General features: G+C 41.7%; 1 protein-coding gene across 3 annotated transcripts; it reads left to right on the forward strand.

The window, feature by feature from the left end:
* On the forward strand, positions 1-25,258 carry elovl1b (ELOVL fatty acid elongase 1b). 3 transcript variants are annotated; one of them, XM_036521981.1, is made up of 10 exons: positions 7-78; positions 1,418-1,497; positions 11,788-11,873; positions 18,328-18,427; positions 18,634-18,824; positions 19,745-19,825; positions 20,229-20,285; positions 20,454-20,559; positions 22,431-22,567; positions 23,496-25,258. In XM_036521981.1, exons 4-10 carry the CDS (start codon positions 18,367-18,369, stop codon positions 23,796-23,798), a joined length of 936 nt encoding a protein of 311 aa, XP_036377874.1. In that variant the 5' UTR covers positions 7-78; positions 1,418-1,497; positions 11,788-11,873; positions 18,328-18,366; the 3' UTR covers positions 23,799-25,258. The 3 variants fall into 3 exon arrangements, with proteins under 3 accessions (XP_036377876.1, XP_036377874.1, XP_036377875.1); XM_036521982.1 differs by having other exon boundaries at positions 11,807-11,873; XM_036521983.1 differs by lacking the exon at positions 11,788-11,873 and having other exon boundaries at positions 1-78.
* Positions 25,259-26,244: the final 986 nt, after the last annotated feature.

Raw genomic sequence — 26,244 nt, forward strand, 5'->3', positions numbered from 1 at the left:
CTTTTTTTTCGACCGCTCCCCTTCCCTTCTACTCAGAGGGCTGGGTCTTACTTTTTCGCAGAACGAGGAGAAAAGGAGGTGGGTTACTGATACTTCGATAATCCTTGAGCGAGGCTGTTTCTTCAAACTTTTTAATCAGTTCTGGATGTGTATTCAGGTGGTTATAGAAATGTCTCGCGAAAGGATTGCTTTTTGCTGCAACAGCCATGTGTTTGATGTTAATTTTGGTCTCTTAAAGTTGTCCGGAAATGTGGAAAAGTGCAATGGAGAACTGTTGGTTTTCACCGTCAATTAATTTCTTGCTACAGCATGAAGTGTTTCATGTGTTATGACGTTCTGTTGTTTTTTTTTAAATTACTTATATCAGCAGTAGGTGGTAAAAAATTAAAGCAGACGTGCGATAGAACCTAAGTGTATATCATGTGGGAGAGCTACTGGCGACATAGTTTACATTACTTGAATATTACTGTTCAGATTAAAATAACTTGATAGTTTATTGAAAATTCTAAATAAAATAGACCAGACTTGACAAGAAGAAAGCAGTTTTTGTACGCCATTAATTTGATTATTGTTTGTGGCGCTTTTTCTTTACCAACCACGTTTTCCATAGCGACAGGAAATGCGAGTCTGTAATACAAATGTTTTCAATAAAGTTTCTTTTTACAAGCAACATATAGGTGCCAGATACAGAGCTCAGTTGTTGCTTAAGGAAGCTGGAGGGAATTGTTATTATTGTATATTGTTAATCCACGCAACTGCTATGTTTGGCATCTGATTTTTGTAGCTAATAACTAATAACTGGAACATGAAAAGCGACCATTCAAGTACAATCAGAATACTGTTACTCAGTTCCAGCGCTATGTACAGAGAGATCCCAATTGTCCTCGTTTTGTAATGCGATAATATTCTTTTGAAATTTCTGTTATTGAGGAAACCTGTTTTGGAAGAAAACTGTATACTCCCCTCTCGAGTTTCATTTTTCATTTTGCACCCATCTATCAGTTCTAGGTCGTTTCATTCCTCGTGCTTGTGCTTACACGCATACCCATCTGTACCTCTAGAAATGGTCTAAGTAATAATGCAAATGACTGATATAGCTGACAAAGTAAACTCTTAACCTCCGGAAATGTTAGGCAGGGCGACATTGAGTAATCTCAACAACAGGGAGGTTATGCCATACAATGCAAAAAGCTGCATTTGAGTGAAGCAGTGGGCAACAGGATGATGGTTTGGGCTTGAGACACCAACCCATGAGAGAGAGTCCTTGCTGCGTCCCGCCTCCAAAGGTGGTTCATTGGTCAGCCCACTTCTTGGCTTTGCTGAGGAAGTCTCGTGGTTTCTGTTTCAAGTTACAGTCTTCCTACAGGAAGAGGGTGGGGTTCCCTGTTAATACTCCCTTTGCTCTCCTGCCCTACAGAAGATCAGTAGACGCAGTCCAGAAGAGAAGGGAGAGTGTCCACTGCAAGAAGGAACTCCCATTTTCACAGGCAGTTTTTGGTGAGTGTGAGGACTTCAGTTCAGGCTGTTGAAATTGCACCATGAGTCTCAAATCTGATCACTGTTTCCGCAGACATCCTCATTTGTACTGGGTGTATCCACTTTGAACTGATGTTTCTGCAGTCTGCATCAAGCTACCTTCGTGAACTGAATAGCAAGGTTTCTGTGTTTTAGACAGAGAAAGTTAATACTTTTTAGATGGCTGGAGGACTGTCTGACCCCTGACATCCCCATTGTAAGATGTGTATTCCCCTCAAGTGACAGTATTCACCACTATTAAAATAGAGCATCCATACTTGTGCATGAAAGCATGTAGAGAAGGGTGCGTGGAATGGCATCCACCAAATCAAGCATACCGCAATGACAATAATTTAGAAGTTGAATAATGTAGTTGTTCCACTGTGTCAACCTTAGCACTCGTTGTTAATTTATCTTGAAAGGAAAGAATAGGACTTGGAACATCTGAGCTTGGTGAACTGGCTTAAACTTTGTTTTTTAAAAGCTCCTGCATCACAGGAGAGTAATTTAATTGGCAAATTTACAGAGCCAATCTACTGTTTACATACTACGTGTGCTCACATTATCTTGTAATCAGAGCTGTGTTTTAATGCTGATGGAAGATAGCTTCAAGCACCTGGGGCCCAATATTGAATGCACAATGCAGGGTGTGCTGTGTCGCCTGTAGGCAGGGTGCCCTTGAAGCCTCGGTATCCACAGCAATGGGTGCTTTCACTCACGCACAAAACAAAGCGCTGACCTAAACATTTTCATGGTTACACCTTGTATAAGTTAACCTGAGGTAATTTGTTTTTGAGAAACAAAACCAAGGGACCATTTTTTACTGCAGATACAAATTTTCAAATGTCTGATTAAGCTTAATTTATGCTCCAGCTGTTGTCAGACAGCACTGCAGGTGCTGTTGGCATTACTAGTTGACTGTTGGTGTTCTAGAGCACAACGTCCTTTTGTCATGATACTTATATAAAATCTTTTGAGATTTTTAAATGTATAATGTATATGTATATGTTTGTGTTTGTATCAGTATTTTTTCAGAGGTCCAGTGAGTATATGAGTAGTTGACGTGGAATGAAAGGGTTAACAGATTCGCCTTTGTCTCGCTTTTTGAACAGGAGTTGCAGCATTTCTTATGCCAGACTTCCATGTGACAAAGAAAAATTGTCCTCAAAGTCAGAGGTTCACTGAATTTGCCTTGGGTAAATCCAACCCTGAGTTCACGTTGGGACCAGTGATGCCTCTTGTAGTGACAGTGATGTCCTCTTGAAGGCATTCAGCATAGAATTGCCCAGAGGCTGGAACATGGAGGTGCCAGAGGAGTGAGAGAAACATAAATGAAGGGGCCCTGAAGGGGTTTCCCCCTTGTAAACTGTGCTTCATTTCTGTTTCAGTTAGCCCTCACACACATCTGTATTCCAAGTAAATGCACATGCAAAATGCTAATGCGTATTTATGCTTCAGAGCTCCCAAAAATGCCTGTGGGGTAAAGAACAGGTCCCAAATAGGAAAATTACATTGTTGGATAGGTTTTCCTCCAATTGTTTGATTTATTTCACAGCTGTGTGCAGCAAAAATGCATAATGTAAGTGTGCATTCAATGCATGAGGTTCTTCTTTTATTCTTCACATAGCTCCTTTTTGTTATAATAATGCTCCCTACCGTAATCCCTGCTGTAATCTGTGGTTAGTGTCTAAGATGTTCTTGTTATAGTAATATTTCATGCCTGGAGAGGCCAAGTACGTTCCCTAACTTGTTCCCTCAGGGTATATCAGTAGCATTGTGAGATATTCAGTATCAAAGTGTTGGATGCCTGCTTCTTCCATATGATAGCTGGCCCTGTCTACTTAACTTGCGCACTCTCTCTTTCCAAATGTCATATTAATTAGAGGACTCTACAGTTGGGCCCTTTGGAGTTTTTTTTGTTGAGTTTTGTCCTTTTTCAGCCAGCTACGTTAATGGGTGTTTTTGTGAAATGGATGCAGTGGGGTACGCCAAAGAGTCCTGTGTGTGCACAGTTCTTCAGAGGGCCTCCCTGTAACGCTTCATGGAAAAAAACAACCTGGACAGACACAGGCCCAGCAGAAATGGCACAGAGAGGCAGCATTCGCTATTGTTTGCTGGGTATCTGGCACATCACTAGATCAGCTAAAAAATATGAATGAGAATTCTTCTGTCTTTAAAGAACAAAGTTTAAATAGATAAAGACTTTACTTTTTGGGAGACTTTACCCAAAGTAAACTGTTTGAGGTTGGACCTTTAGAGCATATGTTTATGCACCTCTTAACAAAAATATGATGGAACCCAAAACTATGATGGAACCCAGCTGAGACAATAGAAGGTTGGTGTTGTTTGGAATGTAGTACAGCCTCTTAGTGATCTGGCAAAGGTTCTGCAGACAGAGTCCCAGAATTCCAGCAATGCCGTTGCCATTGGAGTGGCTGAAACTGCACACAGTGAAAGTGCCATTAGGCACAAAAGCTCCTCATAACCCTGTGCAGAGGGTCTTGTGATAACTTCTCTTCATTTTACGCCTGAGGTAAAGAGAGGAGTTACTAAGTAGAAGGACTTTTAATGACAAACACACTCTAAGGAACATTCCTCCAATCCAATGCTCTATTTGAGCCCCTTAATTTCTCCCCATTTTCTGCTTCAGGGAATCAAAAAGGTTTGCAATTTCACCAATTGAGTTTGCAATGTCATGCGGCTCACTTCTGGGACATCATCCTACTGATTATCCGAACAGGAATGAAAGGGAAGCAATTTTTCAGAAAGATGTAATTGGGTCAAAGACAGGCCTGGCCTTTTTTTCCCATGTACTTGTCCATGGGACATCCAAATGATTCTGGGGAATGCCTAGGATAGGGCTGTGCGGTTGCATTCCAGCAGCACTGTCTTGTCATGGCTGTTGTTTCTAATTTCTTTTTGATGTGTGAACGTACGGATGCGATGCTCAGTGTACGCTTATAATCTGTGAGGGGAACGAAACCCTGCGCCTGTCCAAGTCTGCAGTTGCACATCCCTGTTTGTATCAGCAGCTCCAAGAGTAGGAGTGGGGTTCAGAATCCCAGACATTTTTAAAAGGAGCCTTTGTTACAGCTGGCCTGAGGGAATGTGCCTGGTGTCTTGGTTCGGTTTCTGCAGTGTGGTCATGGGCTGCTCTGTGTGCTTGCGTACTGTGGAGGGCCCAGGGTGGTGCGTCCTCCTGGAGATGCCGTGTGGGAGCACAAAGGCATGGCAGAGGCACAGCTGTGTGGGATGGTGGCCAGCTGCTGATTGGTGGAGAGGGATGTGGCCTGAGACCGCTCTTTCATGGGTATGTTGTGGAGAGCATAAGCAACATCTGTAGCTCCATTTTCCTCCGTTTTTCTCCCTCTCACCCTCCGTTTCTTTCTCTCCCTCATTCCCTTTCTTTCCTCTCCGCTGGCATTGTAAGCAGGAATGCAGAGGCTGGTTTCTTCAAAACATTTGGTACTCCACTTGCTCAATTAAAGGATTGTAGTCACAAATATAAACTTTAAAACATTTAATATAAAACTACTAAACTTCTATAAACCTCTAATACAATAATTATACAGATGAACACTACACATCATAGAAGCTTTAAAGGTATGGTGAATAGTAACATAGTGAGGGTAAAACTGCATAGTCATATTCTTAGGTTTTCTGTTGTGAATGAGCAATAGGGAAAACTGTTCTGCTTTGCTTAAAAGAAAAATGGGAATGTGGTATATTATCAATAAACATAGAAAGCTAATTACTGTTGTCAAACGTAATTGTATTCCCCAAGGCAATTTAGCTTTAGCTGGTCCAAATTGATTGTTGTGCTCGACTTGTTCTTAATACTATGCATGAAGTTGTGAATGCCTTGGAGTGGATTGAATGAATAACTGTTATGTACATTCATAGCATCATCATTATTGTAGATGCTGTTGAACTAGACCATTTTTCTTTTACCTCTTATCCTGCTCTAGGATGTCCACCTGTTCTCAGTTCAGAGGGGGAGATGCTCTAACTGAACTGCAATCATGCCAGGTAGCTGTAACAATGGTTCTAGTTAATGGGTAGTGAATTCCTGGGAGAGTTCACAAGCATGTGCATGTTTACCCAGCATGCATTCATCTCCCAGTCTTGCCACTGCACTCTGGGGAAGGAGGGGCTTGCAGACTGACAGGGTCAGCTGTCCTTCTTACCAGCCCCCAACCTCCATTGCTCTACTTCTGTATCTGCTGTGATCCTGCACTCACTCCAAAGGGCTGTCACACCAGGGGCTACATTGTTTAGAAAAAGTTTTCCATTGTAGTCAGTGGTGTTTTCTGCATCACCCTTGCCGTAGCCATGCAACTGTCTCCCTGCTACACAGTCACACTGCTTTCCAGTTTCTCTTGGTAATGTCTACCACACAGCGATGGAATTCCACAAGTATTTGTGTGAACCACAAACCCACTTTAAAAAACAATCACCTGAAAATGAACCTGATATGGTTGGATGATGCCAGGGAAGCCCTGCCCGTCCTTCAGTTGGTGTTAGGCTCACTTTGTAGCGTGCTGGACAAAATGCAGTGTGAACAGTAGTTGCTGTTGGCAGGAGAGTTTATTGGAGGATTGCATCGGCTGTAACCCCAGCATCCTGCATAGATACAGTGGTTGTCACGGTGAGGTGAACGTAACCAAATATCCAACTGCTGATTCAAAAACAGGACTGCATTAAGTTAAAAAGCATTAACAAAAAAATCTGATATGAATACAGAATACAACAATCTACACCATTATAGATGCATTATCAGAATGAAATTTAGTTTGGAAACATGTCAAGGTGCTGAACTATGAGGGTGTTAAAATGGCATCGTATATATTTTTATTGAAATTGGATTGGGTCAGATGCTTCTAATTAAAATGACTGAGTATGCAAGAGTATCATTTTGCATTTGGTTTTGAATTTGGTTTTATTCAATTATTCGGATATATCTGAGGTAGCTTTGTGGTTCTTCAAGTCTTTATTGTGCAAATAAAAACAAATGCAAATAAAATGGCCAGTGCAAGAATGACTCATTTCTAACGTAAACATTCATTTAATTTTTGTTTGTTTGTTGGTACATTTATCATATCTCTAATAGTATTCTGCCTGCTGCTAGGAGGAGCTGTCCTTTTAGTATATAAATTTAATTTTAATGTCTCTGATATCTGTAAGTATAGTTTTTATAGTATTTCTGAGATTAGTTGAAGGAAGAGTGACATTAACACACCTCAGTCTTAAAGACAGAATGCAATATGAGCAGCATGCTCTGGACAGGCAGAGCAGCCTCCCAGACATAAACATTTGTGTTTTAACAGCATAAATACCAAAGGAAATTCCATTCATTATACTCTGTTGCATCACAGAAATGCTTAACCTGCCTGTAGGAATGCAGCCTTGGTCTTCTCCAATGTGTCACTCAGAGATGTTTCCGTTTTGTTAACTGTTTGTTTCTTTTCCTTGCCATGCTGCAAGAATCGTGCATCTAAATTTAGCCAGGAATCTCTTATCTCATTGCTGGCTGATCAACAGTGATAGCTTTTCTCCTTTGACAAAACGTAGGTTAAAAATGGTATGCACACTTTTGCTTTCAGTCACACTGGGACAATGACTTTGTTTTATCTCTCATGTGTTTTAGTTGATTCTGTGATAACCTTGAAAGTCATGTTTGGCCACTGGTAGTATTGCTGTTGCTATTTTGAAATCTGATATGATGTTAACAGTAATTGCAGGTGTTAAGTGCATTTCTCGTAAACAGCATGGCACATTTAAACGGCGATATTGACCAGGAGATATAGACCGTTGAGCTGTGGGACAGACAGATTTCATTCAAAGACAAAGTTAATGACAGTACCACACCCCATCTAACCCCCAATGAAGCTGTGAGTTTTTGTTTTTTTTTGTCCATTTTTTCCTTGCTTTTTTGCATACTATGAATCGAAAGTGCAGAATTTACAACTTGTGTTGTCATGCAAGTACAGGTATGCAGTCAGTCTCCAGTTAAAAAAGCTGTGGAAAATTTTTAGAACCACAAGCCATCTGTGGGCCATGGTATGCTCCAAAATTGAGCAACCCGCTGCAGGGGAATGAACAAAGTATTGAGTGCATGGTGGGCAGTTAGCCCTGTTGGGTAGGTTTCTGCTGGCAGGGGTTACTGTCAGGTAGGTTTCTACCAAAGCCGCCTCCTCCTCCTTCCACTCCTCTTCCTTCCTCCCCCTACTGGAGGAGGTGGCAAGTCTGACTGGCCATTTGGACCAGTCTACCAGCATTCCCTCCCCCACCCCACCTGTGGAGTAGTTTTAGCTGAAGGTGTGAGAGGTATTTGAGAGTGCTCCAGATGGAGCCAAATTGTGGCTGTTGTGAGATGTGGACCATACAACTGGACAGTGACACCTTCTCCAGTGATTTCATATTTTGTGTTATTTTTAACAAACTAATCAATATTATACTATATGTAATAATTACATCAATTATTGATAAGATTGTGGTAGCCCAAGTCCCCATCAAGTGTAGCACCACCTGGTTGTACGCACTATATGTACTCTGTTGGATCAAGAAGTAAGATCTTTCCAAAAAGCAACACTTTATTTAGGCCTGTTCACTGTTATAAACAAACATTCACTAAGTACTGCAATAAAAGGCAACAAAATACAAACCAGTGCAAAAATAGATAGTCTCTGTTTTTCTGTATAAGGAATTAAGCCAAATAAATGTTGATCAGGGAAAACGTGAAGTTGGTATTTCCTGTATTTCATTGTGCATACCAAGATTTGTAAATAACGCTGACTTTTAATATTAAGCAGAGTAGTGGCTCATTGGAGGGACCTAACCGTGTTCAACTTTTGTGCTTTTTGACACAGCAGTGTGGCGTAGTGGTAGCGAACATGGCTCATAACTGAAAGGATGCTGGTTCAATTCCCTGCTGGGGCACTGCTGTTGTACCCTTGGGCAAGGTATTTAACTCACAGTTGCCTCAGAAAATATCTGGCTGGCATCATCTGCTAAATGATGATGATAATAATAATAATAATACATTGCTGTGAGACACTTAAGAAATGACTTTACCTCATTTGCATTTTAACAAGGAGTGTGGTAAATTGTTAATATAAGGAATGACAGGATATTGCTTTGAATGTTTTGCATGTAACTAAGCTATATTTTCAGACACAAATGTGAATGGTAACAGTATATATTTATGATAATTAAAGCTCAAAAACTATTGGCAGTATAATCGTTAGTAACCCCTTGAAACACATTACTAGTAAACTCCCGAATGAATTTTGACACAGTTGTTTGCACAGTAACCTTTGTAGTTATGTGAGCATCAGTCAAAAAAATCTGTCTGTTGAACAGCCAGGGAGAATTAGTCACATAAGCAGTGGACGCTTACTGTCAGCAGCAGCCATGTGCTGTGTGCCAGAAAAATGTCAGCTCACTCTGTCAACCAAGTTTGTCATACTTCTGGATTGCTAAGAATGTGGAAACCTTTTCGTGGTACAGACTAGTATACATTTATGCATTTTTTTTTTCCATAAAGTGGTATAGCATGGGTTCATTCCACAGATAGAGTAGGTAGATAAATGTCTGTTTTGCAAATAGTATCAGATGTTTTAAATTGTTCTCCTCTAGAATGGCAGTCATTTCCTGTGGTAGATGAGACATAATAAGAGTTGAAATGGCTAACGTGTACAATGTGTTCAGAATATGACTTGGCTCTTTATGGCTCCAAGTGTTTGCTCTTAGGTTATTAATCTGATTACTTGTATTTGGGGGTGGGGTGTCTTACTGGTTGATTTTAGAGGATGGGAAAGTGTCTGTGGTTCGCCTTTCTGCTCGTTGTGGCACACAGTCATTTTAATTAAGACGGTTTATGTAACACCGTGTAGTGGTCGACAACACCTGCGTGATTTCCCTAGCCACACCATAGGGGGATTGTCGCTGTGCTGAGGCACCAGCCCTCGCACCTTGGCAAGAGTCGTCATGGTGAAGCAGCAGGCAAGGTGCCCGGTCACTGTGCCATCGTTGCATGATGCCGGTATCACACGGCCTCTACACACCCCAGCGAGATGGCAACCCAGGGCGGGCCGCATCCCAGTTGCCAGGATACTGTGGAAATGGCACAGACCTTTGGCCAGCTGACAGTATGCCGGGCAGAGCTACACATGTCTGGCACGCCTGCGGAAGTGATCTGCAGCCGGTTAATCTCATTGGCTTGAATCCACCAGCAGGCTGGTGCTGAGCAGACCCGGTGAGCATGCTGGCACTCAGCAGGCTCCACATTTGCCAACCATAGGGAGTGTTGGTGTCACTGCTGTTGTTGATGTTATTAGTGTTGCCACTATTGTTAATATTTAGCAGAGTCTGTTCCCCAGGGCAACTTAAACCAGAGGCTGCGGCTCATATGCTAACAGTGTGCTTCACTTCTTCCTGAGTGTGATATGGTTTCCCAGAAACCCAGCACTTCCCATTAATAGACTGGTCGCACCTGGAATAAATCTAAACATACAGGCTAATCTCACCCTAATTTATGTCTAGTTATCATATAGCTGTAAAAGGCCTTTAGGTTGTAGCAGTCCCCTGGTCATTCACCTGTAGAGGTTTGGTGAATAGTTTCTTTCCATAGGTCTGCTGTGCTTTGCTTTATTAATCTTTAAGCCCCATGGTCTCTTTAGGGAAAGCTTCAATGGCTGTGTAAACAACCATAACCGACAGTTCCAAAGTGTAACTTCCACTTTTGTGACATAGACGTGGTTAGGACACACTTGGATTCCTTTAATTTTTTTGTAAAATTTTCCTGTTGTTCTTGTCAGCACCGCAATGAGTTATTTTCACTTAAGGGCCCCAGTTACTTCTGTCCCAGCACAAGTATGAACCAAGGCACCCACCCTCTCCCCATTCTCCTTTCCCCCATGCTTGAGCAACAGGTAAAACAGGCTGTTCTTGTTTAAGTGAAGCCGAGTCTGCAGATGGTCGGCAAGAGTGACCTTGTCTGTTGTCCACCTCACGTCAGGTCTCATTCCTGTATAAACATCTGAATAATATCCAAAGTCATATCTAGAATGGGGAAAAGGGGCCACACTTGTGGCCTGCTAACAGGTCTGAAAATGTGTCCTTAAGGCACATTCCCACTGACCCACGTAGCGGCACATTTTCATTTGTCTTGCAATCTAGGATGATGATTTGCATTTCAGCTGTGCGAGTTCCACCCATGGCATTAATGCTGCTGATCTGTGAACATCTTTGATGAACTTTTTCATACTGTCTAGACACGCCCACAGCACATTTTTGGAAGATAATGGAAAAATCTGCCGATCTTACTTGTGCCAGTCACTTGTGTTTGAGTCCTTGCAGATGAAGGCCACACCCACACTGGTTGTTTAAACAGCCAGTACTAAACCAAGTGGATCGATAAGATCATTTTGCACCAGTGGCACTGTGCTACACTTTCCAGATGTGTAGAATGCTTTCATTCTGTCACATTGACAATTTTCCTCAGTTTTACGAAGGATGTGTGGATAGGTGTGTGAGTTGCATAAAAATTTGTAGTTTTGGGGAATATTGTTAAGCTGTCTAGTTTTGCTGTGCAGTTGAGATTGTGCCCAGTTTGTGTAAGATGGATGTTAGTTCTGCTTTAACAGGGTGTTTCCATCCACTCCTGCTGGAGGAAACTGGCCACTTTGGAACAATGGGTCTCCTCATGATAACAGAGTCACCACTGATTTCTCACCCGCAGCCTGCAAATAATATAATCCACCCGCTGGCATCTGAAAGCCAACAGGCCAGCACAGCTCCTCAGCACATTTACCTATCTTACAAGGAGCCAGTGGGTTGGAAGGAGGAGTGAAAGGGGGAGGGAGTGAAGGGTGTGGGCCACAAAATGGCCAGTTTCTAACTTATTTTTTGTCTTCTCACTGTGAACGCGGGTTTCATTTAAAGGTCTGTTCTCTCTATGGGGCTATCCCTCACCCACACACATTCTCTCTCTAACTCTCTCTCTCTTGCTCTATCTCTCTCTCTCTCTCGCTCGCTCGCTCTCTATCTCTCTCTCTCTCTCTCTTTCTCTGTATATTTCTGAACTAGTTATTCATCTCTTCACAGTGAGTCAGGGAGGGTGGGGACTCGGAGGACAGCAGTACCAGTCACACTTTGTCAGTCTGACTCTCTCTCGCTCTCTCTCTTTCTCCCTCTCCCCCCCCTCCTCTCCCTGTCTTTCTCCTTTTCCGCCTTTTCCCCTGGCTCGGCCCTTCCCTCTTTCCCTGTCAGGCTTGTTTTCTCTCCGCAGTGAGCAGGAGCTTGGTCCCGCTGGCCTCGAGCACTCACCACTGAGGAGGAGAGAAGAACCACGGCAGGTGAGCCGCTCCTAAACTTCTGCTGCACTTTGCTAACGGAAGCCTGATCAGCTATCTTTCTGCTTTCACACTTTTTCTTGTGTAATGTGAGTTGTACAGCCTTTTTTTCCTGTTTTGTTTTGTCATACTTGTTGAACCAGCACAACATGGTGGCTGTTTTTTCTACTGGTGATCTTGTTCCTGTTAGCTTTCCCTCAGTTTACATACTTAGTGTGGGGTATTTTCTCTGCTCTGTTAGTGCTCTCTCTCAAGAGCTGGATTATTTCTGTCAGGATGTAAGCTGCCTTCCTGGTGCTCTTATTAAACAGAGGGCGTTCTCTGTCTTCCTCTCTCCTGTGCTCTCTATTTACTTTAATGGGCCCCTTGGCTGGTTTCTCAGTAGATTTTTTTCCTTCTGTTCATCATTAACTCCTACCTCGTGAGCCCTTTTTTCCACCCTATGATTCATTGACAGGATACAAATGCTTGTTCACTCTGCTCCTTCAACTTTCCCAGTTTGGCCAGCTTTATTTTCTTTTGTTGGAAAGACAAGCATTTTGTAATCATAGTTTCTCTATGGGCCTTTGCTAGGTTTTTGCTCATTTAAATTTCAAATGAAGGGCACTCAGGAGTGTGTTAGTGCATCCTTTGAAGTTGATAGGTTAAACCATCCTGAGCGGTCCACCTGAAAAGGCGTCCCCATTTTTGCTGGCGTGTTGCCAGGATTTCAGGTTTTAAATATGCCTCTGAGATTACCATCTGAAAGTTAACGGCATTGTAGCATGTTTTTATTTTACCTCACAGGCATGGAGGTCAAAGTGTAGGCTCCGATTTTTCTGAGTCATATCATCCATGCATCACCGACTTGGTTGGCGAGATGGAGAGGAAGAGCATGTGAAGGCCTCGTGTTTTCTCTCAATTTAGGACCCTGGGGGTTCTCTTTTTTTAGTAGGTTTAAAAGAACGTCTCTGCAACCATGTAATTTCATGCGTGGGATATAAGACCATAATAATTATTTTCTTAGATCTTCAAAACAGATTAGAATCTGTGTCTGAGACAGGACTGATGGTAATAGATTTCCCCACCGCAGTAGTAATCGTTGCAAGCTGTAGCAGCCTGTAATATGACAGTTAGCCAATAGTTGGTCAACGAAATTGGAAATGGATATATACCTGGTAATGACAGGGTGTTCTGAACCTAGTGATAATAATAATAATAAGGTATCTCATTAACTATACATATGCAGTAGGTAATGACAAGCTAACGTGCACATGGGGAATAAACATCTCAGGGGACTGCTGTTGCTTTGTGTTCAGTGGAATTGGAAAGAATGATGCCTTCTGGGATTGCAGAAGTAAGGAGAGGTGTGTTTCTTAATCTGGAGTAAGTTACTAGTCATCTGCTTATTACTCCACTGTGGCAACCTGTGTGTGTTTAAGCCTCAAAGTAGAAAAGGAGAAAGTGACTGGCTGGAGGTGAGGCTTCCACAACAGAGCGGGTGGCATCACTTATGTAGTTTAACCCTGTTTATCAAGGTAGAGGAAGCAGCATGTGCATTGTCTGTTCCTGTGCATGAGGGCGTAGTATTTCTGTAGTACTACCACTACTACCAATGAACCATGAGGTCCTGTCACTCAGAAGCATGTTTTTGCAGCACGTTATTGAAGCTCCACTGAGCATTCCATGTGGGGTACTCCTCATTCAAGTCAAACAGTACTCTCCTGTTGGACTGTCTGAAACCTTTATAGCATGGGCTCCACAGTCATCCAGTGAGAATGTGTCTGTGAGTTTATTTCCCACGGATGGACTGTGCTTTAAAAATGTGATTGGTTGGGTGGAGTGTGAGCACCATATCAATAGTGAGCATCTCCTGTCAGGGAATGGGAAGGGAGGACCGCTGGAGGAGGGAGAGTATTGGTGTGACTGGCACATGAGCGTAATGCTGGAGGAGTCATATCACATGACACTTGGCCTTCTGCAGTTAGACATCAGGCTTTTGAACCTTGTCCCGGAGGTCTCCTTCAATGCTGTGTTCACCACATTGGTTTTTTTTCTTTGAAATGGATTGTTGTTTTTACTGTCCCTTGCCTGCCACTGCAGGGTCACAAGTCAAGTCCCAGTCACACACTGTCTAGGTCTGTAGCATGGCGAGGCCATGGTGGCCCTCAGCACAAAGCCCTGTACAGTGTCAATGAGCCCCAGGTGCAGCTTTGTTCAGCTGTGTTAATAAAGCATTTGATTCAGAGGAGGAGATTTATGACCATGCTTGAGTGCTTTCTGTTGTCATATAGTCCTGGCAATATGCTTGTATTTTACAGGACCTGCACGTCAGGACCGGTCAAAACTGGAGATTCATTCAGTCTTTTTTACTCACATGCTTCTTGTGCAGACCCATAGCATCCCCTGTTTTCTGAGCAGGAGTAGCTCAAAGAGACCATGTGGCTTGGGGAAGTGCTCTTTTTTTTGCTGTCTCTCTTTTATTGTTCACATTTATATGACATGCAGTCTCCAAGATTCAGTATTCTGTTCTCTGAAACTGGGTGATAAGGTCTCCAAGTATGGTCAGGCCAGCTAATACCCACACTCTCTCAGATATCTAATCTTTAGTCTCATCCGCACCACAGCACGTCTGCCCAGGTCTGATAATGTTGTGAAAGGAAGACCCCTTTGGGTCATGTACTTTGCGCCTTGTCTCTAATGTACTTTGCTCGCTTCACGTTACAATTTTGTGACACCTTGATGAGCTCTGCCTCCGCCGCCCCCCCCCAGCCCCCCCCCGTTTTCCCCCTCAACTGCTGGACACAGTCGAGCCTCATTGGTGTTGCAGGTGCCTTGAGTATTCATGGGAGAGTTTACAGACAACGACCTTATTTGGTTTCCAGCTGAAAGGAATTTGCCCAAGTTTTGTCCCTCTATAGCTCATGTTTATTTCCTGTTCATCTCACATGGAAGTACAAATTATGGTTGTAATGCCAGTACTCACATATTTGCTTTCGTAATGGAAAAGGGGATTTCATGTTTTTAATAAGCATTCAGTATGTAATGCTGAGCTTTCATCTGGTGAGATTCATGTGTCTTTCATTCTGAGCGTAACTGACTTGATGACTGGCTGGCTGCGTTCCAGACATAGTCACTCTGTACCAGTTTGTTTGCTGCCATGTGTCATGGTGAACATGTCATTCAACTACAGTGCTTTGGGACTGCGGGAGGTAGGAGGCTACCAAGCAAGCATGTTGACAGGACAAAAGCTCGATGGATGTTGGACCCATGGCATTTGACCTTTTAATTACATCAACAATACTTGGTAGTGTGTTCATGTTTTTGTTGAGGGTTTCCATGTGAACAAAATGTAGCCTTCCTCTAGCTGAATATGTGGTCAGTTGAATACCAATGATAATTTGTCCTTTAAACCCATGCATTCATACAGGTACAGGTAATCCTGTGTCAGAACATGATTTAAATTTCAGTTTCCAACTGTGCCATATTTTGCTTTCAAATCATTTGACTCAGAGGGTTTAAACAGAAAACTAGACAATTAAGAGAAGATGGCCTGGAAAAGCTTAAGGCCATATATGGATAGCTTGATAAAGCACATACTTTACACGCATATACTTACTGTTGGAGGGTTTATACAGCAAATGACATCATCAAGAGGAAATGCTCTGGAAAATTTAGGGTTAAATAGTTTCATAAAGGCAAATGCTTGTATTATTTTTTGCATGACATTGCTGACATTTAGCAAGTGTGCTTATCTATGTACCAACCTCATATGTATACCAGTTACAAAACAGTAATTCAAATAATTTAGATCATGAACAAACTGATAAACAATATCTGTGTTGGGGGGGAAAAAATCATAGGTTTAGAAAAAAACATTTTCAAAGTTTCTGGTTTCAGGTGGAGAGTGAAAAAGGGACATTAAAACTTAGGGAAAATGCAGAGGATGGGACAATGGCACAAGAAAATGAGATCTGTCCCATTGTCCTGTGTCTCATTGTTTGCATGGCAGTGTCCGTTACTATTGTTGGTGTGTTCATGTATGAAACATGACGGTTCCAGCCTCACTTGAGCACCTGTGTTTTGACAACATGGCAACCTGGTGACGTGCCTTTCCCCCCAACTACCCTACCCCCTAAAAGAAAATCAGTGAGACAACACAATGAGTCTAGTCCACAGAGGGTACCTAAAAAATAAATTTATACTAATCACTAATAAATTCAAGAACCAGTGTTAAGATAATCCGCAATCTCTAAACGTGAGCCTGGAATCCCCTCAACATTTTTACAAAGTGAACTCACCCCAGGAAATCTGGGAGTATACAGCTGGCAGTGGTCTCAAAGCCTTGGGTCTGGAGTGATTCAATACTGTTTCACATTCAGTTCCACAATCACTTCCCCTCACCAGACAAAATGAATCTTACTGTCTGAATGGCCAGGAAAGTAGGAAAGAAGAAACTCACATTATGAAAATCTAATGCATTGACAGTTTGGCTGCAACCACAATTTATGCAACCTCATTTCTGTGGCAGGAAAAGGGCGAAAAGTTCTGTAAACTCTAAGGTTTCAAGTACGCTGTGAAAAAAAAGGTGACATTAGTTACAGAAATGGATTAGCAACTTATAATAGTTGCTTTGAATAGTATTCTGCCTGCAGTAGTTGTATACATAATAAGCTCCCCTACATTGAGTGTGCTAAGATAGGTGTGGTAGAGGGTAGTGTGTGACTGGTATAACTCTGGCTGGTATCTCTCTCCTAAGCCTCTCCACGTCTGAATCCCAGCCTAGCCTCATACTTGGCAGCTTTATACTCCCCACTGCTGACTGCAGCAGCTTCTCTCTCTGCTGTTTCATAGAGCAGTCCTGCTCGCGCTGCTCTGACTGCGCAGAGCTCATAGTTGCGTCTCTGCAGGCTGCAGTCACTGCACAGTCAGCACTCCGTCCGTGTGTTCATCCATATTTTTCCCCGTTTTATCTGGTTCTGACTAACGATTTTCTTTTTACTGCTGTTGGTACAGGGTGTACTGTATTCTTAAAGGGCGAGTTCTGTGCTGATTGCAGCAGGGGCTCTCTCTCTGAACAAAAGATCCTTTTGCCTCATGATGTGATGAAATGTGAACCACACCTGCACTCCTCTCCATTTACTCATAGTGCAGCCCTGACTCATGCTAGGATTTGATAAGATTAGCTTGTGTCATGATGACTGGAGACATCCAGGTCAGATATTTATTATGATTGATCACATGAAAGTGGGACAGTTCACAACATCGGCACTCGTAACAGCAAAGGGTAACCTAAATGGGCCATATCCCAGTAAACAGTTTTCCCTGTTTTCACTGCTGTAAGAGAGGAAGTGAGCTGTACCCTGGGTGCAGCGACCCAAAACTGTACATGTCACCAGCAGGACAGCAGCAGAGGGAAGAGCCCATCTATTTCTGCTGAGCTCCTCTGTCACCAGCCGCAATGTTAGAAGCCACATAAATATAAGAGCAGTAAAACTGCCTGTGTTCAGTCACAGATTTCTGGTCTACAGTGAGTGTCACTGTCCTAAGCCTGTAGTGTAAAGGGGGAAAATAATGCTCTCGCTTTGGCCTTATATGATTAAATCCTGACCTTTAGTCATATTGTTTCTGTTGCACTCCATTCAGTCTTTGTTTGACTATAGCTGTAGGTCTCAACATACGTGCTTTTCCACTCAACAGGAGGTTTGGTTACTCAAATATGCTGAGCGCAGTGCGCTTGTGTGTTGTGTGCCTTGGCCCAAGTCCAATTTTGCAGCCATAAACGGAAGCACTGCATCACTGTCACATCTGTAACCTTTGGTCCATAGCATCCACTATAGTCCCTCCTCTCCAGGATCAGGCCATCCTTTTCCTAGTGATGAGGCCTTTGCAGTCAGCCATTCCCTGCTCCAATACCAGCAGCCACACTTGCCTCCCATTCGCCCACAGTCTTGGTCTATATGTCAGCCTCATCATCAGGGTTCTCTACTCTCTGAGCTGGGTCCACCGAGTCCAAAACTACTGCCTTGTCAGTTAGCCAAGGAGTCTATTTTCTTCTCACTTTTATCGGTGCACAATGTATTTCACTTGTAAAATTAAGTTTATTTTTTGCAAATAATGTCTTTGGTTTTTGATTCATAAATGCTTTGTTCTCAAATGCAAAGTCTAGACTAGGTGAATATATAGTAGTTGCACACCTGTCTGTTTGTTTTTTTTGGGGGCAATCCTCAGATAATGTGACTCCTTTCTGTGTACTGGAAAAGTCAGAACCTCACTCAGACCAGCTGCTTGCTTACCAGCCCAACAGCAAGCAGGTGTTTTCTGTAGCAGTGCAGATCCTGCTGGGAGGGTGTTAATAAAGATACAGTTGATAAGCAACTATAAAATTGCCCTGTGAAGCAGTAGCGTTACAGGCTAAAATCACGTTTGAGGTTTGACAAGACCATGAATAAGGATTTCCTGTTTCTGCATTTTATAGTTTTGGGTAGACTACAGAAGACCGGGAATCTCAGTCAATATGATGCGTGAAGTGGGAACCCAAGTGATGGAATTCTACGACAAGCTCCTGAATGGAAGGGGTGAGTGCATTATCCCACCAATAGGAAACAAAGCAAAAACTATACTGCTGAATGAGACACTTTACTTACTCATACCTGTTAACATGGGATTGAACAAGTTGTTAGTGATTAACTAATGTCACGTTGAATGATGGGTTGTAAGCAGTGATGGATGATTGCATGATTATGGCATTATGACATTCATTTTGCCCTTATTATACCCACAGATGTCAGGGTTAGGGGGTACCCGCTGATGCACAGCCCGGGTACAATGACGGCCATCCTGCTGGGCTACATCTTTTTTGTTCTGTTCGCCGGGCCCCGTATGATGGCCAGCCGCAAGCCCTTCCAGCTGAAGGGGCCAATGATCATCTACAACTTCTCTATGGTGGTGCTGTCTACTTTCATTGTGTATGAGGTGAGAGTTCAGATCATCCAGCACAATCTAGTCTGTTCATTTGAAGGTTTTTTTTTTCAGCTCACGTAAGACTAAATCCCCTCCAATCTCCAGTCATTAATGCCCCATGATAGTTTTGTTTCAGTATTTTAAAAACTTAATTTTAAACACAGGCCTGTGTATGCATTTACGTTTCCGTCATCAGTGTACAGACAACGGCAAAAATGTTGAAATAGGTTTGAGCTGGTATTAATGTGACCTGTCTTCAGTATTTCAAAGCACAATAAATTGATCTAAAATTAACAATAATCAATTATCCCTGGGTTTGGGACCTGGTGGAAGAATTGAATGAGTGAAATTCACAATGAAATTCTTGGTTTAAGATCTCTCTTGCTTTTTATTGTTGGCAGGAAATCATTTTTGTAGGTCTGTAAGAAGATTAAAAATCATGTATATGTTGACATTTCAGGGTGTTGAGCCATTTCTTATTAAAGACTGAATTTATTTGGTAGGTGGCCCCTCTGTCACTACTCAAGCCAGATGGAGCTGCCTTGGCATTGTTAGGACTTAAATGTGGATTATGGAGTTTTAATAGCACATTAATATGTCACTTGGCACATATGTCACAAGTTGTTATCTTTATTCTTTCTCACTTTCAAAGTAAATTTTGCCACTCTCTTAATACATGGTAATTCCAACTATTGTAAGTACTTCCCCCCACCCCCTCCCCTGGCATGTACCTTCACAGGGATCTCAAAATGCATCCATTTTTATGACAAAATGTGTCATAAAAAGACTTGGGGCAGTATGGAACAGTTCAGGTTATCTGCCTAATATTATTTGTATATCAGGTCAGCCCCCGTTGCTCACTGTACGCATCATTTATTCTATAGTCATGTCCAGCCTGACCTACTGATCTTTAAGGTTTTTTTCTCCTCCAGTTCCTGATGTCAGGGTGGGTCACCACCTACAACTGGAGATGTGACCCATGTGACTATTCAGATAGCCCCGAAGCACTCCGAGTAAGTAGATGGCATTACACATCTGCCTTTTTCCTAAATGTGTGGATTTATATCAAATATACTTTGATTTTTGTTTACTTTAAGCAACTTTAAAAATTCCCCAATGTTACCAGCATTTCAGTCACTGCACAGAACTGAAAGGAATGATGCACCAGTCAAATGATTGCAAGATTGTCTTATGTAAACATTCTTTGCAAATATGCAAAGTACAGATTTTATTTAGTCATAATGGAATGTAAACTGAATTATCCATGAAGGCATATGTTGAAACAAGCTAAAAACATCCCCATCATGCATGTGTGTTGTAAAGTGATCATTCCATACCTATGTGTATATTTGATTTGGTGTTCAGTTTTTGTCTTTTATTTTTAAGCAAGGGTTTCCTATTTTGTATTCTCACCAGATGGTTCGAGTGGCATGGTTGTTCCTTTTTTCAAAATTTATTGAACTTATGGACACGGTAAGAATAAATGAGAATATTAAAAATAACTTATGACAAAATTCTTTACAGCTTCATAAGAAACAAGATATTGTTAAAACCACTATTATATCATGGCTTGGGAAAAAGTTTTTTGTTTTGTATTTTGGACGCCTCCTGGTGGTCATTATGGGTATTGTTCCTCCCTAGGTTTTCTTTGTCCTGCGTAAAAAGCACAGCCAGATCACATTCCTCCACATCTTCCATCATTCCTTCATGCCCTGGACCTGGTGGTGGGGCGTCTCCTATGCGCCTGGTAAGCTTCCACTGCTCCCATCTGCCTTCTCCGTTGCTCTAAGGGTAAAGCCTGGATGTGGAACGCTAAAATGAACATATGCAGAATGTCCTCACCATGAATAAAACCGGTTACCATCCTAACATTCTATGTTACATCCCTACAGTGTTTCTTTATATTAGATTTTTTAAAATAATTATATTATATTAGATGTATTAAAACATTTACATTAACTGGCGTGCATATGATAGTGTACAATGTGATGTAATTAATTTCCTCCCCCTAAGTAACTGTAAGCAAGACATTATTGGTCTTTTTATATCTATTCCTTTACAAACACACAGAGTGACTATATTCACAATGAGAGTTGATATGAAGTGGCTGTTCACAGTCCCTTCATTTTGGTAAGTAGACGCACAGTAAGGAAGGGGTGAATGCTACCATGTATTCTTTCTGAACCTACATGGCTTACTTTCCTTTTGTCCAAGCCAACTGCAGTGCCCATAATGGAAATGACCCAAGCAGTAATTCAGTATCAAAGACAAGAGAACTGTTTACGTGACTGCAGATGAACTTTCTCTGGGAATCTTGTTGGTGTGGGTCTCTTTGTTTTAACATGACTAACCATGTCAGAATTATAGCTGCAAGCAGAGTAGAGCTGGGTACCCCTGAGCAAAGAGACCCAACAGTGTCATTGGTATGTTGCACCAGTTTGGTGTTTACAGCCATTATCAGCAGGTGGTGAACTAACACTAACAGCAAGAACTTGGTGCTCTGGTTGAAAATGTATTCCATTCCTGAGGCCTGTTTTTTGTTCAAATCTTTTTCCTCATCATAGGGGCCCAAGTAGTTCAGTAAGTGTTTGGAAACTGGATTTACAGCTTTGATTGAAATCCCTAGTGCTGTGCTTGTAATTGCCATTTATGATATAATGCCAGGCAGCACAACACATTGACTGTAAGAGTGACACACCAACACATTCTTCACATCAGTCCAGCACACTAATGGATGGATACTAGTATTCCAAAAGTCACTCCTAAAGTCTGCCTGAAAGAGTTTTGTTATTTTCATCCCAAAGTTTCGGAAGTTGACTATCCTCTTTCAAATGTCAAAATTGTCAAATTGAAAATGAAGACAAAAATGAATGTCACTTGCACATCATTGGAAGGTGATCCGTGCCTGTGTGACAGAAGGCAATCCACAGGAGGATGATAGAGAGCTGGTGCACTTGAGTATTGAATTAAATTAAATGATGACATTTCATTTGCCTATTCATGTGAGAATAAAAATGAAAACGTGATGCATTTCACTTTGCATTTTCATTTTCAACTTGGCACAAAAACCTTTCGTTGAAACCAATGCTGTAGTGGCAGTGTTGTTCTAAAAGCTAGCCAACAGGACTATTCACTGCCACTCCTTGGGTGTCAGTGTGTCAATGTAAGCCTTTTGTTTTTGGCAACAACAATCCATTATACACCACATTTGCAACTCTGCTAGTTAACACATCCATCAACACAGTGTTGTGGAAAACTTACTTGCTTACCAGAGAAGAGAGATTCAATGTGTAAAGGCGTGTCAGAGGCTGTATTTGTATACATGTATTCAGTCAGAGATTTTGATTTTTTGCGCAAGTTCACATTGGCTGCTGGTTACTTTAGTTTGAGATCCCATACAACTAGAGAACCAAAGGCTAGAGACCATGATTGTCAGCTGAATTTATACTATACCACTTTTGGGGTTAGCACAGTTAAGATTTTGTACAAGTGACTGTAGAAGTCTTTAGTCTGAATCACTTAGAAGACAGAATCACTTTAGCTGAAGAATCAGATATATGTACTGTTTCAAGCGTGCAGTTATTTTCCTCTTTTGCATGTGTTGCATGTCTGCCACAGGGGGAATGGGGTCCTTCCACGCCATGATCAATTCTGTCGTCCACATCATCATGTACTTCTACTATGGCCTCTCTGCTGCTGGACCCAGATTCCAGAAGTTCCTCTGGTGGAAGAAATACATGACTGCAATCCAACTGGTATGTGTGGCTTTCTGCACCTAAATCCAGGGGAGATACTGCAATGTCTGCTTCATGCTTCTGAAGACGATGTAGGTATAGGTCTTATCAGAAACTTCCTATCAGACAGCGGTGCCCCCCTTGTTCCTGCAGTGAAATGCAGAATGCTTAAGTATGTCCATATTATGATCTATTGAGAAAATTATAAGTGGACTGCTTTGAATTCAATCTAGTTGTTGAGCCTCTATGGTATTTAAGTGTTCCCAAGAGAGCCTTTTGCCTATGTACATTAGGGTAGTCACATTTTAATTCAAGGTTAGACATTCAAATATTAATATTCATATTCAAATAGGAATATTTGATGATGAAAGGGAAGGCTCAGAAAAGGCAGTCTGCATTGAGTCTGCTTCAAGCTCTACAGAGTACTTTTGTCAAGTACCTTTACAAAAAGCCTTCACTGGCATACTCTCTTCCAGTAAGAGTGCCTTCAGATGAAAAACTTGTTGACATAGAGAATGGATTGTAAGGTCACAGGAAATCCCACTTTATGACTTTAAACAAATTCCCATACCAATTCATTTAAACTAGATGCCTTATCAAAACACCGCTAACCAACCAATTTACATGCCAAGATGGCACTAATTGGTTTAAGCCCTGATATCTAGCCCCAGAGTCTTTGGTCATGATTTTTTGTCACTTCTGGTTTGAAACCCAAAAAGGCCTGTTGAGTCTGTATGACCACAGATACGGTGACTGTGAAAAGTGTTCACACTCTCCTATCTAGTTGGCTGTTGAGGTCTGATCCATTCAAAAACGCCATCATGTCCTGGGTATTAATGACAATGAGAGAGGAATCGGCAGCTGTCGTGTTCTGTTTTGTACCAAGTATAACTGACAAAAACATGAGCTTAATTTCTACTGATATTTCTACCCCAACTCCCCTCCCCAGGTTCAGTTCGTACTGGTATCCCTGCATGCCACCCAGTACTACTTCATGAAGTCCTGTGACTACCAGGTGCCCCTGTTCATCCACCTCATCTGGATCTACGGCACCTTCTTCTTCATACTCTTCTCCAACTTCTGGTACCAGGCCTACGTGAAAGGCAAGCGGCTGCCTAAGCAGGCAGTGCAGGAGAAGCAGAATGGCACATCCAGCGGGTCCACCATGGTGGCCAACGGCAAGCACCTGGAGAATGGGACCACACACCACGAGAATGGCAGCGCCCACAATGGGAAAGTGAAGAAAGCCTAGGTTTGTAGGAACAAGGACACACAAAATGTATTCAAGAGAACCCTTACAAACACCACAGATTCCAAAGCTTTGTTTTGTTTTATTTTTTTCCCAGTTAAATTTTCTAATGCAAAATCATGGGGAGATGAAATGGTCATTGGTTTCACCAGCTGGTTTCCCATCTTCTTTCTTTATGGGGAATTAGCTGCGGAGCACGATATATGAAGAGAAGACCTCCACTGAAGTAATCTTCACTGATGGTGCCCTTGAACCCAGGGTCAAAACTGCCTGTGTTAGGTCCCCTCCACCCACGACCTTGCCTCCCTCTGCTCCCCTGTATACACCTAGGCAGGCATGACTCCCCCCTGTGGACAAAGACAGACTTGATAAACTTGAACACATTTGTAAATAAAGGTTCACTGTCAAAACTGGTGGGACGGGTGTGGCTGATATGGCCTAGATTTTGCTACTGTATGTAAGTTAAATAAATTAAATGGAACAACACTGAAATAAACATTTTAAAATAAGTGACTGTATCTTGCTCATGGATATTTTTTAAAACTGCCATTTTGGATTGAGCTTGGGTCACAGTTATGTGCAACAACCTCCTAGTTGCTTTTCTATATTCTACCAATTTAAAAAATCCTTAAAACTATCACCCACAATATTGTTGTCTTTAAAATATACACATATCATTTCCTCAAATGTTTGAAGGTACAAGGATATGTTCCACAGTTTACATTTCCTGGTAATACTAATTTCCAAGGTAATGTTGTATGAAGGTATAAAAATAATCGGGGTAGATGTGGCTAAAATTATCACTATCACAGGCAGTTTTGATCCCCATCTGGAAGCACTATGGAGTCCAATTTATCTCTTAAAAATATCTGTTAAGATTATTTAAATCCAGGTGTTATGAAAATGGCTAAACAAGTGTTGGTTTGGCAGACAAGTGCACTTTGCATATTGGTCCATCATCTTTCAATAATATGCTGCATTGTTTCAGTAATTATAAAAACAAGGTTCCATTTCAGGTCCTACTGCTGTTCAACTATCATGTGTGTTTTCAGTTGTGCTTATTTGGCCTAAAGGGTTACAATTCCATAGTGAGTTCATCTTAATGTCACCAGTCATCAGTTAAAAGTTTCACAGTCTCCCATTTTTTGCCAGCTTTGCCTACAGCAAACCCAGATGATGAATAAATAGGCTGAGACATAATCCAAAAACCTCCATTCTCTAAATTTAAAGAATGGAGAAAATTTAAATTTAAAATTTAAAACTCATTTGTACCTGCCCCATACTTTTTGATAGTAGATGTTCTTATTCTTCTGTTTTCTAGACCCAGCTCTGTGGTCAGTATAATTTGTTTGGTTTTGCCCCCAAAGTTAGCATTTGATTGTTTCAATAAAGGTTGGGAAACACACCCATATTAATATCTGATTTATTGCTTTTTTCCCCCACCGGTGTCTATTCCTGTACATCAGAAGAGTGATATATGTTTTATTGAGGAGGGACAATTTTTGTTACTACACAGCTTCTTCGGGGAGGATATACATTAATTATTGATTCTTGATGATTAATACGTTAATTGTTTGAGTGTTTCAGTGATAATTGGCACTATGGTGACTTGACTGTTTAAATTCGTTTTCATGATGCTTCCTTGGTTCCTTATATAATCTTAGTACTGGCTGTGGAATATCAACATGTTTATTTCACCTGTCAATCGGAGACTGTTGTAGAAATAAGAATGCCATGTCAACTGACCAGTGTTTTTCATCTGTAGAAAACAGTTGTCCTGTATGTACCATGTTGACGGACATCAGGACACTTTAAAGAAGAAGATTTACACTATTAAAATTCAAATGGGTTTTTCATTAGCCATATGCCATTGTACTCCATTTAGTACCATATTGGTACCAAGGCCAGACTGATTTTTATTAGCAAATTACTCAATTCTTTCAAGATGGGTTTTGAAGCAGTGTTAGCGTAGGAATGATTCTGACCCATTGTTTTGTTTTTATTTGCAGTTGATTCTTGTCAGGATTTCTTGAAAGCAAAGTGCACATACTTGTAAAATTAGGCTTGTACAAAAGCCCTTTGTTGTTGGTGTGTCTCTGGTCAATCAGGATATTCTGGAGTAAAAACAGTAACAACAAAAAAGAGCACTTTGAAACACTTGGAACAACACCAGCTCGACTGGGGGCCACATGTATCAACGGTGCGTACACACTAAAATCGTGCTGAGCACTTTTCTACACATAAAACGGTATTTATGAAAACATACTTCCCGGGAAAACATGCGGACCTCTACGCATGGTCTCGAGGTGGCCGTACACATAAAATTTGTAATTTGCAGATAAGCGACACCATTAGGAACTAACAGTGATGCAAGTAAATGGGTCTTGTGTCAATGATTGATGAGTGTCATCGCGCCAGGTCCCGGCGCCAGGATGAAGCGACTGAGGGG

This window comes from Megalops cyprinoides, chromosome 2, assembly GCF_013368585.1.
Source record: "Megalops cyprinoides isolate fMegCyp1 chromosome 2, fMegCyp1.pri, whole genome shotgun sequence".
In the NCBI taxonomy this organism is placed as follows: Eukaryota; Metazoa; Chordata; class Actinopteri; order Elopiformes; family Megalopidae; genus Megalops; species Megalops cyprinoides.